We start from the raw sequence: 13072 nt of genomic DNA, 5'->3' as shown, positions 1-13072 counted from the left end.
CGTCTGTATATTGTGACTAATGGAAAATTGTGTGTTACTGTGTAGCCTCTGGCACGGTAGCATTTTACTGTGAAGTCATTCACACATTGTAGACTGTGACCTGAATGCAGATTTTGCCTTCACCATTTCATTCATTATTGTCACTGGAAAACACAGAGTACCCAAGCTGCTGATTACATGTAGAATTTAACTTTTTAGCTGATTATTCTTGGCGTGTCACGCAACCGACTTTCTCATTGAGGTTTTTATCACACCTGCAGATGGCTGAATAAGGTAGCTTACATGACAGTGAAATAATGTTTCTTAAATAACTTATTATATATATTAACAACTGTGTTTAGTATATACTAATTTTTAACCAAGTTGGTTTTAACCAAGATATGTTTTCTGAAGTGTAATTGTTACATTACAGTGGTACATGCCAATATTTAAGGAACAATCTTCCTTACTACGACAATACAAATTTATCACAGTGGTACCTTTTCACTATATATGGTTAGACAATGTAGGTGGGGCCTCCAGTGACTGTAAGATACACTTCCTCTTCCCCTTGATGGCGAAAACATTGGCCAACCTTCACTCTACCAGAGGAAGATCATTTTAAGAACTTGCATATCAGCGCGCTTGGGGCTCAGCTTTATATCGCTGTGTTTAAACTACAGTCCTGATTTCCTACCACTTCAAATACAAAGTGTTTTACTGTGTATTGTAGTTTGACCCTGATGCGAGATAATGTGTGAGAGGTGTTGTTAGGGTCTGCCTACTGTGGAAATAGCGCAGAAATGGAAGAAGATTTAGTGGAAAACAAGGATTCTACTCAAGGCACAGGTGAGCACAAATAAGATATATGACATTTGGTCATTTTGAGTAAATTGTGTCCTTTACTCTAAATATCAACTTGCCCATGCTTAAATGAAACTTAAATCTGTTTTCTTTCCTTTCAAAACGTTCAAATTTTTTTGCTATTGATACACATTTTTCTTCATTAGAAGAAACCCCAAACTTTTTAATTGCCAAATATTATTTTGGTTTGTGTTACTGGAAATCTACTCAAAGCAGTGTAGCGCCATTATGACATGGGTATTCATGTGGGTGCATGCAGACACTGCATGCATAAAGTGCCTTTGTTAATGAGTCTGTCAGAAGATTTCTGCTGCTGTGCGGCATCCTCCTTGTTGATGAACTTCCTGAACTCTTTTTTAAAGGTTCTTGTTCTGTCTTTTTGTTTAACTTCTGTATTTTTATTCAGCAGAATTAGCCTACTCCTTCCAAAAAGCCAAGACTGTCAACTTCTTTTAAAACGAATGTTTTGGAGACTTTTGTGTCATTTGACACACTAGAAATTAGAAATGTTTCTTTGCTTGAAAGTTTCTATTCAGAAGCTTGTTGCAGTGTAGCCTCAATTCATGCAAGTAGCTTTTGCAAATGTTGCGGGTAAACAGCAAACACAACTGTCAGAGTTAAGTGCAACTACACTGGAAAACTGTGTTCAAATTTTGCTGAAACATCTTACTTTCCTGTCAGCTCTTATTCTTGAGCTGAAACACTGGTGGTGTGAAAAACAAGGACTCTATGTACACGATGGGACGTGACACAAACTGCAAACAGGATGTGGTTGACCAAAATGGAGGCCTCTCTGAGCGAGTGATTTCTTTTTTACATTTGTTACACCTATTGTGAATTATCAGTTTTTAACTTTTTGCTATGTCAGAGGGTTATAAACGGTCAAAGTGTTGCACAAAAGCACAAAAGTTTAAGCAGCAAAATGTGTCAGTTTTATTTCACATTAAGTGCAAATGCTGTCAGATAGGATTTTATGAGAAGCTAAGTTTGATTATTTTTCTGAACTGGATCCTTTTTTCAGTTCATCTATTTTACTGTGTGTTTGCAAGCTACCAAATGTTGGCATATACTTGATGAACTAGCTTTGATACTGTGGTATAATATGCATTTCTATATAGTTTGTGCTCTTTCGGGGTGGGGGAAGGGTTCACATGTCAGGATCACCGTTTACTCTATGTAACATAAATACAATGTAAAGTTTGTATGTATCTTAGCTTTTACATTTCTCATTTCAGATGTGAAACGAGTGCAGAAATCGGAAACAAAGCGATACAGTGAGATCTTCCGAGATTTTGATAACCTTGATTTATCTTTCATCTCTTCGTAAGTATTACCTTGTGCAACCCCTTTCTCCTGCATCACTCGGGTGCTAAGTAAAAACTGTGGTTAGTGAATTGGTATTTCAAATGGTCTAGAGATGGAAAATGACAAGAAGCTCTTGAGGATGGAATTATTAATTTATATTTTATCATTTAATAATCCATCAACATGAACTCAGTTATGTATGATCTGTCGGTATATTTATCTAGTTCAAGCTTTTAACTAAAGGTTTAATAACTTTCTATATTAGCATTGCCATGTCTGGTTTAATGTATCCTGATTGTGACTCATATTTTATTAGAAGCACTGACTGGAAACTGTTTATAACATTTCTCTAAAGCAAAGGTGCAGTGGTGAATATAGTTAAGATGATAAAAATACATAAACTGGACCTTGAAAGGTTCTTAAGGGGCTTGTTTATGGTACTAAAAGGCCCAGTAGCATATGCTTGCTGGCATATTCCTTGACAAATATGTTTCTCTCCTTATACATTCTTTCTGTGCTCAGCTCAGGGGATGATCTGCTAGCAGAGATTGACTCCCAGTTCATCTCAGAACCTATCTCTGTAGAAACTGCAGAGACCACAGAGCAACATGACGTGACTGTAAGAAATAAATACCTTTTGAATGTAGTGAATGACCTACTTAATGAAAGGCCTGTCATTTATGCTGTTGTTTATGCTAAAGTTTAGCTCAGGTTCAGTTTTCAAATGATGGGTTTTTTTAGACGATTAGATGTGCTTTGATAGAGTTCCACCAGTTTGAAGATGCACTTTGTCCACAGATATGTGCCGAACCCAATGACGTGGATGGAACTCAGACAGGTATGGTTTGTGTGACAGAAGGGATGAAAAAGCCCAAATGAGTGTGTTATTGTCTGCATGCTCTCTGGTCAGGGTCAGTGAATAACGACAGCTGTTATAAACAGTTGGTCTCAATGCGACATTCCTTTACACTGTGAACCTGTTGCTGAAGTGGTTCAGTCACCTGCTTAACCTAGCACTAACCTTCCTGGGACTGACAGGATACTATCCTTCATCCCATCGGATCATTAGATGTAGCAGGAGCTACTGCCTGTGACACTTTACAAATACTCTTCTTCAACATTTATTTATTGTCTTATAATCAGCTGTGAGTTGTAACCATCCCTCTGTAACAAGATTAGGCTAAAGAGAGAGGATTAAAGCAGGGGACAGCTGCTCTCAGTTTTTACATTAGACTAGTGGAAAAAAGAGTTACAGAAATCTCCTGTTACATGGTCTATGGCATAAATATGAGTCAGATGGATAAATGCTTACTCATAGTCTACAGTGGGGCTTTGGGCTAAGTGCACAAACTTCAGTTTGACTCAAATTATAGGCACATGGTAAGATAAGATATTACAGAGGCACACTGTGTTAAACTTGGATGGTGAGCAATGTCAAATGTATTCTTGGGGCATAGAAGCTCTTCTCAAGAACACCTCCCCCACACCACCTTAGCACGCTTGCTCTCTCACATGCCAGGAGATAAACCTGATTCAACGCTCCTCTAAACCCTGTCACTCTGCATTCTGGACTTGACCTGAATAATCCTTATTCCAAGTGCTTGAACTCCAAAGGACTGATTTCTGAAAGTGCTCAGAGCTCTCCCTAGAGAGGAAAGGCTAAGAGAGGTCACCCATAGCACAAAACCTAACATATCTCTGGAATTGCATGTTTTATTTTGTGGGCTGTGCATGATGGCAGAAGAAAGTCTGGTTTGATTTTTTTTCCTACCACTCTAACTGGATTTGGCAGCTATCTGAAGGGGAATAGCAGTATAAAATCTGCCTCTCTTTCTCTCTGGCATAACATGCTTGCATGTTTTAAAGCACTGCACAATGGACCGCTAGAAGAAGTGAAAGTTGCTGAAATGCATCAGCTTTGGTTAAAAGAAAAAAAATTATTGCATTTATTTGCGAAGGTTGTGCTGGAAGTGGAACACATTGAGAAAGTAGTGTAGGGAGCTTTTGTTAGACCATGTGACTGTCACAGATACATCATCCACCATGCACTAGTGTGACTCACAGAGGAAGAAGAGTGGTTATCGTATTAACGCCCTGCCTTGGTGACCACAGTGGCGCTATAACAACATGCTAGTGTGCTGTTATGTGCTCTCACAACATGGCTTGTATCGGTAGCTGACAACGAGTGAACAGGTGTGAGAGGGAGGGGCCAGGCAAAAGGGAAGAGAGAGGAGGGAAGTTATTTAGCTAAAGCAGTTTGTTTTGGGGCTGTCCTCTCTCTAGTTACATCCTTTTTCTGTCAACTGTGAGACATAGGACTAATTTAAGAGGGTTTTTTTTTTCTTTGTTTTTTACCGACAAACTAATGTATATTTCAGTATACATGCTAGAGTTTGCTCTCACCTTCTGGAAACTGCAGGACCTTTACTCTGAGGAGCAGCTATGACTTGTCATATCCAGCCATTATTTCCTGTTTTGGGTTTGTGTATATATATTTTTTTAAACTGGTATTTGATTTTTAAACCTCTTTATGTTGTCAGATATAGTCTGGGACCATTGATATCACTTAAGGACAGACTAAACGTTTTCTTGAGAAAAGGGGATATTAGGTGCTATTACAGTGTAATTCCTGGGTACACCTTGAGCCTACCATTATGATGATGTACTCCCTCACAGTCCAAGAAGCAGACCTGGCCCTATGTCGCTGTGAGGATGGAGTGGAGACGGCGCTGCAGTACGCCAAGTTGTGGTGCCGATATGCCAAAGACCTTCTTGCCTGGATGGAGAAGAGAATCAGCTTGGGTAAATACACAGCTGAGTAAAGGAAATAGTAGTGTAACATGCAAATTTTTTGTCTTATCGTAGATGGGATATTTGAATAGAAACCGCACACAGAAACAAGAATAGGTGGATTTCTTACAAAATGCAAAGCCATAATGTGTACAATATGAATGAAAATAATTCTGATCCACTATGAAGTCAGTAGTCTTAGAGTAGTACCAACATTAATTGGTTTAAAGTGTTAGTAAATGATCATTTCATGCAAGTAGGTTAGGTATAAGTGAATGTGCCCTAGTATTTTCACCTAGAGTTAGAGCAAATGGTTGTTGTTTTTTTTTGTTTGCTTTGATATAATAACATTTGAAATAGTGCTGCAGTAGTCACCCTGTAAGGAGAAGAGGTGCACACTGAAGATTGGATTGCTGCTTTGTATTACCCATTAAGAAAGAAAAATCATAATACATGCATTTTTAGTATTAGCTGGAGTACCATCGAGTAATTTTCATCTCCTGCCTGGATTATTTCTGTTAAAGAGGATGTGAGTTTATGCAGTCATTCCAGAGAACTGCACGCTACACACAAACAGAAAGGATTAAAGAGCAGATTAGCTGAAAAGAGGAGGGCAATAAAAGACACTACTTGCCTTTGGAGTACACAGCGATTCCTCTTCTGTGAGCCTTTTCAGATCCTATGAATTCAGGTAGTGATGTCAATATACTTTGACATCACTACCTGATACTAGTGTTATCATTCAAAACACAGAGCAACAGTTACCAACCTCAAGTGTGTAAGTAGATCAGTTAGGCAATGGTAACACATGAGTAATGCTGGGTGAAGCTCAGCCCAAAACTAGTGATTACACAGTAAAGCAACACATTGAGTTTGCTAACAGTATAGAGCCCATTGCTCAAAGAGAGCAGTCAGATCACAAACTGCTGTTGACTTAGTGTTTGTATCAGTACTTGCACAGTGTGAGTGAGATCATACTGACATCAGCTTGGTTCATTTCCTGTTGCAGTTCTTGAACTGATGCAAAATGCAAACCACAGGTATTTTTAACCAAATTAATTCCTCTTTTAACTTCAAAATAGACACAGGTTAGAGTTGACCACACTACAAGTTCTAGTTATTCTGTGGGTGCTGTATAGGCTATTCATCGAATGTCAGACTTGTGAAGAGACACAGAAGATAGGTAAAGTCCAAAAATGTTCAGTATAGTGCAAGAATTTCAGTGTACCATGCCTGTGTTTTTTATTTTTACATAAAAAAGAAAAAAAAAAAGTTTGTTTGTTTTTTTCTTTGCAGAGCAGGAATTTGCAAAAAGTATAATGAAGACGGCTGAAGGAGCAAAAACCAATGTACTCCAACAGGTATGGTTTACTGGATACTTGACAAAAACTGTACCAATGATTGCTACAGTACATCACAATGGGTTACTTATAATGGTGCCTAGAACAGAGACTGTGGCATTTCTCTTTCTTTGCTCTTGTCTATGCAGGAAATGATGCCATTACAGTACATCTACACACTGGCTCTAGAACAAGACATCAAAAATTGTCTGAATGCTAGAAGGACTTCTGATCTGCTGCAAAGTCGCTGTTACCAGGTATAGAAGCCTACAAACACATCATGTAAAACCATCACTGATGTTTAGATGTAGATGTGTTAAATACCGATTCTCTGTCTCAAAGGCCTTGAGTGCAAAGAGAAATGAGATTGACAAGTGGCGCAGAGAATTTAAAGAGCAGTGGGCAAGAGAACAAAGGAGGATGGTAAGTAAATAATCACTCCTGGTATTGGTTGATGCTAAGCAGAGTTAATTGCACCGTTAGTGAACTTGTTGGTATCTATTAAAGTCATATTACATTACTGTACATGAAAATAGTAAAATTGTTGTCAGAATCATTACATATTTTTGTCTCAGTTCATCTAAAATTAGTATCTGTGTATAAATTGTATAAACAGTGGACAGTATACTTGTTTGTATGTCATGTATGTGTTGTTTTGTCTGTTATGGATGTAACCAGCATGTTTCCTTTCTCGTATGTTGTGCTAAAATTTGTGCCAGTAATAAACAGTGTTTTCCACTCTGTGTATCTCCCTTCCTTGTTTTCAGAATGAAGCAGTGACAGCTTATAAAAAGGCCAAGCAACAGTACTTCCAGCGCTGTGATGAGCTAGAAAAGGTGAAAGCTGTCTCTGCTAAGGCTGCAGATGACACAGTAGGAAGCAAAACACTAGATAAGAGGAGGAAGTCTAAGGATGAAGCTCAGACTAAGGTGAGTGTCGTGTTAATAGACTAAATACTGTATAATCTGTAGAAATAAGGGCCTAAGGTTTCAGCAAACAAAAAGTAAATATTTTTTAGTATCCTTAGTAATGGCTTATGAGACGATGCAAAAAGAGGAAAACACAGATTGCATAGCCACTTAGATTTTCTTTCTGTCCTCACAGATGTTAGAGGCAGAGTTGACATATAAACAGTGTGTGACTGATGCAAAGATCCACCAAGATGAGTTAGTGAAGGTGAAAGAAAGAATCATTTCACACATTCGTAAGCTCATCTTTCAAGGAGACACTGTGCTCAAAGAGGTCAGTACTTCATTTTGGTATAAATATAGAATATGTGTTATTATATAGTTGATATTATAAGTTGTCTTGGATAGCTACATATATATTTACAGGATCATTACCTAAGAACAGTCTAATGACTGAAGAGAAGTTAACATGTCTAACTATTAGTAGTTAATCAGCTTGATTAATACAAAAATGTACCTGAAAATAATAATCTACCTAAGCAGTGATTTATGTTTTGCATCATACAGTATAAAGAATTTTAATAAAAAACTACCATGTTTTATAAAATTACAAGATTCCTTTGCATATTTTTTCTTTTTTTCTTTTACTTTTTGCGGGTATGAAAAGTAAATTGTGAGCAAAACACTACTCTTATATTTTATATCACTTTTTTTGATTAAATTTTTTTTCCTTGACTCCACATGATGTCTTCTCTCTGTATTAGGTCACAGTGAACCTGTTCTACTTCCAGCGTCAGCAGGCAGAGCCCGTTCCACTTGGCTATCACAACCTGGAGGTAACATGCAGAGCCCAGGAGTCTGGTGAGCCCTATCTGCAGTATGTTCTCAGTAAGCGTCGCCCTGAGCAGATTCTCCAAAAATTTACCTTCCAGGAGTATGTTCCTCACGGTAAAGGGTGCGTTAAAAGGACTTATTGCTGCTTCTTTTACTGCTGATAAAATATGTAGCATGTTTTTAAATATAAATGTGAACATATAAACATGTGTCAGTAGGGACAGATGTATTTGAGTGTATATCCTTGTCATAAAATAGGATAGAAAACATGTTTGATATATTCTACTTATTTACTTATTAAAATAATTGTTTCAATAACTTCTTTTCTTTAAAGCAACAAAAGAAAAACCAGCACTCTGAACACTCTGCCAGACTCGTTCATGGCAGATGATAGTCCTTTGCGACGATCCAGTGATTGCAGTAAGGGCTCCACCTAATTATACTTTTTTATATAAAAAAAAAAAAATCTTTCTCTTTAATAATATTTGTGTATTGGTTCACCTAAGGGAAAACTGGATATAGTGACAGTGAGAGCATCGGAGGCAGTTCGGAGTCCCTGTCTAGCCCTGGTAGGCACAGGCTTACGTTTTTGTATCTAACTTTTAATTTACAGTACATGCATCTCGAAACTTGTGGAACTTTTTTTTTTAAAAATTTTAAACTGTGTTTTTGCTTTATTTGGAATATATAACTGAAGCTAGGAGGCAGGGTAAAACCGCATCCACTTTGACAGTGTCATCAGACGACCTAGATGACCGGGATGAATCAGGTTCTTACCTCCTTTTCTTTTCATGAACAGAATATGTTAATAGAGTATATTTTTTATTTGATCCCTGGCTGGCAAATAAATCTATCTTCTCCACCTTCCTCCAGAGTACAATGATAGTCAGCCAGTCAAAGTGCCACAGGTTTCGCGTGCTGCACTATCACATCGACTCAAGAAAATGAAAAGCAAAATGGCCAAATGCAAGCAGTGTGACAACTATATTGTTGTCAGTGGGGTTGAATGTGAAGAGGTATGATTACACATTTGATGAATATATTGTAACATGGGCAGAAAACTGGCTTTCATGAGATTATTAATGAGATTGGCTCTTTTCTATCTCACATTCAGTGTGGCCTAGCTTTGCACAGGAAGTGTATGGAGGTGTGTCAGCTAGAATGTGAGCATAAGAAGGGATCGGTGTTTGGAGTGGACCTCTCTCTGCTGCCACGTGACAGGCCAGATGAGGTGCCCTTTGTAGTGATTCAGTGCACATCTGAGATTGAGAGCCGTGCTCTCTCTGTCCAGGTATTATTTATCCTCACACTGGTACAAATACATTGGTTGTCAAGTATGAATAGTGATCTAATAATCATTTCTGTTAGGGTGTGTATCGCGTGAGTGGGTCCAAGCCTCGCATTCAGAAGCTCTGCCATGCCTTTGAAACACAAAAAGAGCAAGTGGACCTCTCGGACCTCTCACCACATGATATCACCTCTATCCTTAAGCACTTCTTTAAGGAGGTAAAGGAGATATTAAAATGCAAACCTCATTTTTGCACAATTCAAGAGATGTAATTTTTTGTCTGATATCGCACTGAATATTTTCAATATTATCTCTTGCAGCTGCCTGAGCCCTTACTAACTTTTGACCTGTACAATGATTTCGTTGCGGTGGGAAAAGCAATTCAGCACCTGAATGATGGGGAGACGTCACCAGAGACTAATGAGATAATGGATATCACTGACAACCTGCAAAATCTACTACACAGACTTCCTCCATATTGTTACAGCACCTTGCAGCATCTTGTATCTCATCTTCAAAGGTGAGCATGCTCTGGCACCACAGACCTCTCTAGTTTAACTTGGCCTAAACCTGATTGATGACATGTACTTATTTCTATACTGGACCACTGACTTCGACTTCTAAGTCAAATTTAACTTAAGCTGTCCTTGAATTTGTCTCATGTGTTTATTTACAGAGTTTCAGAAAACTACGAGAACAAGATGTCTCCCAGCAATTTAGGCATTGTTTTTGGGCCAACGTTATTGCGCCCTCTAGTGTCGACAGACATGTCAATGATTGCCCTCTTGGAGACCACCTACCAGGCTGTACTTGTTGAGTTCCTCATCACACACCACGACAAAATTTTCGGCCTGGAGCAGGGATCCGATACACCCCCTCCTCCACCCCCTACTGCACCTCTTCCTGACACCCCTCCCAGAGGTTCCTGCCCCTTGGATGGGGTAGCTTATCTCGACTCAGAAAATGAAACCACCTCCAGAGAGCGGCCACGCTCAGTAGAAGTAAGTATTTCAATGCGCTTTAAACATCTATGGTTAATTTTTAACTGCTCCCTTTTAAGCAGCAGTTGCTTAGCATTCACACCATGTGAGAGTAAACACACTTACCAGTTTTTTAAGAGCCTTAACACTTGCCACCTTAACCTCACGTTTTTTCCATCAGGATTAACAAGATCCTCACGCACACTGCTGCATTTCTCCTGCCCTCTGCACTCTGGCCTGCATGACCGTCTTTCTAGCTTTTACTTTCTGCTTTACACAGCTCTTTCCTGTAAATTTTTTTTTTTAAAGTTCACCTAATTGTGGGGTTTTAGCTGTGTTGCATCAAAAGAATTAAAACACAAAAAGGATATCACCTTTCTTTAGGAGAGTAAAACCTTTTTATATTTGTACCTAATAAAAAATAAATAAATAAAAAAGACTCATCCCAAGTAGTCATTCCCCCGGTAGGAATCCTATAATAATGCAGTGCTGCAGGTTTAGATGTGGTCTGTAATCCACCACTCAACTTGTGTCATTCCAGCAGAATCGAATCAAGAGAGAGTCAAGCGAGGGTTATATATCTGACAAGTCTTCATCCAATGAGGCAGTGGACCAGCTCAGCGCTGAAGCCAGTGAGAGAGCAGGTAGGCGGGGCATAGTAATAGAGAAGTTACTCCTGACTAGAGCAGGTCAGCAAATTAATTTATCCACTGTGTCTATGTCCTGTGAAACCTAAAGATGTTGACGTTTTCAGTTGCCAAGTACAAAGAGTTCTCTCTTGTGTCAGCTTGTAGTTTTGCTACTTGAGGACATGTCTTAAATAATCCTCTTGTAGCTCCCAAGGGTTTTGCTTAATTTCTTGCACACAGGGGGTTGGTTCTAATTTACAGTTACAAAGTAGCTTGTGTTTCTAAGCGTGAGATTCTGTAGGTGTAGAATACTTAAAATGTCTGTTTTTTTTATTACTTTGCGTACATCATCCAGTTATCTTTAGAAGTAGGACTTCCTTATATGTTGCTATTCAGTAAAAGTGGCTGAATTCGGTTGAGTACGTTTTGTTAGGGATAGTCTTTGTGGAATTAATGAATTAATTCGTGTGATTTTAATTATAATATGATCATTTCTTTTGGAATTTGCAGTTTGACATTTGAGTTTTTGTATGAATTTGGACAACACAAAGTTAGATTTTGGAGTTTGGGGATTTGGAAAGTCTAAGGCTCAAACCATTCTTTGCTGTCTGTACTTTTGCTGTGTTTCTGAGGGGCTCTCTTCTCTGTTGCTAAAACAGCAGCTTCAAAAGTCCTCGCTTTCAAGTCAAGTTGCACTTTATATCATATAGAATGATTTTTTTTTTTAAGCAAAATAATCAATAACTGGTGTTGGAAATGCTTAACTTTGTGAATCACATGCTTATCCTTCTACTGATCCAGTCCTGGCTATGAGAGCTGTATCAAGTGATCCTCAGGGTGAGATGGTAGGAGAAGCTACCTCTGATTTAGGAGTCCAGCCATACTACCGTTTCACCAGACAGCCTGTGAAGTATCACCGACATCATAATACAGGAACCCGAGTCTCGAACCCAGCATGTGCAGCCAGACAGGCTGCACCTCAACTGAGGGGCCACACAGGAAGTGCAGACAGCAGTCGCAGCTCTTCTCCAGAGCCAGGGGCACAAAGACTTTCTCGAGACATAGATATCCATTATGAGGGCATTCTTGAGCCCCAGCATGTGACTACTGACACAGAGAATAAAATGGATGCCCCACTAAGCCCCCGTGAGGTTGTGCAGTACATGCTGGGCTTGGACTCTACGTATGCACCACTTTCACCTTCTACAGCATCCAGTGCAACGCAGGCTGCTGAAGAGGTGGCAGGAGGATGTCGAGCAAATCGCAACATAAATCAGAGCAATAACAAGCAGAGTACTGGACATTATCACCATCTGTGTTCGTTACCAAAGACAATTCCCGTTGAGAAAAATGTTACCTCACCAGCCCAGAAGATCCTGTCTGGTCTAAGGCTGAGACGCAGCCACTCAGGGAAGGATGAGCAGCTCTTTGTCTGAGGGAAGATAAAAATCTGCAGATGGTTCACTGGAATGATTTCACATACAGCAAAGGACATCATTAATATGACCATTATTGTATGTAACAACAAATGCTTCTGTCAATATTACCATTATTATGCCTTTATTATGAATAGAATACATCCACATTTTAGGTGCAAATGTCACCACAGGAACACAAAGTCTTTAGTCATCAAACCTACTGAACTAACATATGAAACACATGGAAAAGTTCAATCCTGGTGCCTGCTTGGATTAACACTTAATCTTCTTTAGATTTTGGTCTGTTGATAATCCAGCAGTTCACTAAACAGACCACACATGAGAAGTTTATATATTATTTTTTAATTAGCTTTTGTGTTTTGACTTAATTAGTAGGCGAGGTGAAAAGATACAAACTAGCACCTGAGTATAACGGTTTTGACCCGAACAAACTGTAATGAATATTTGTAAAATGCAGTGTCATCAATATAATGCTGCTTTACATTTGTTGTGCTTTCCCAATATATTATTGCCTATAAATGAAAAATGTTATAGTCTGTAAACAAATATATGCCTTTACTGGTGTCCTTGACCCTAACACTGATCATTTTTAGCTTAATGCACCTTTCTTGTTTTAACACAAGGGGGCGGTCCTCTCTCAGTATGCGGGAAAAGCATGTCAGACACAATAGTGAAAAGGCAATAAACCTTTTATCTTTAATTTCAGTGCTCTGCGT

At 38.8% G+C, this 13072-nt stretch overlaps 1 protein-coding gene across 2 annotated transcripts; it reads left to right on the top strand.

The window, feature by feature from the left end:
- The first annotated feature begins 486 nt into the window (after positions 1–486).
- On the top strand, positions 487–13061 carry gmip (GEM interacting protein). Of its 2 annotated transcripts, none has more exons than XM_084925690.1 (21): positions 487–828; positions 2079–2166; positions 2671–2767; positions 2947–2986; positions 4825–4950; positions 6235–6299; positions 6428–6535; positions 6621–6701; positions 7046–7207; positions 7383–7520; positions 7951–8141; positions 8355–8440; positions 8527–8589; positions 8718–8789; positions 8894–9036; positions 9135–9311; positions 9389–9526; positions 9629–9828; positions 9985–10309; positions 10833–10932; positions 11719–13061. In XM_084925690.1, exons 1-21 carry the CDS (start codon positions 783–785, stop codon positions 12351–12353), a joined length of 3081 nt encoding a protein of 1026 aa, XP_084781816.1. In that variant the 5' UTR covers positions 487–782; the 3' UTR covers positions 12354–13061. The 2 variants fall into 2 exon arrangements, with proteins under 2 accessions (XP_084781816.1, XP_084781815.1); XM_084925689.1 differs by having other exon boundaries at positions 488–828; positions 10830–10932.
- The last annotated feature ends 11 nt before the right edge of the window (positions 13062–13072 follow it).

This window comes from Perissodus microlepis, chromosome 4, assembly GCF_051167445.1.
Source record: "Perissodus microlepis isolate ML-2025 ecotype Zambia chromosome 4, ASM5116744v1, whole genome shotgun sequence".
Taxonomy (NCBI): Eukaryota; Metazoa; Chordata; class Actinopteri; order Cichliformes; family Cichlidae; genus Perissodus; species Perissodus microlepis.
The sequence above is the reverse complement of the archived record's forward strand: the minus strand, read 5'-3'. Positions and strand labels throughout refer to the sequence as shown.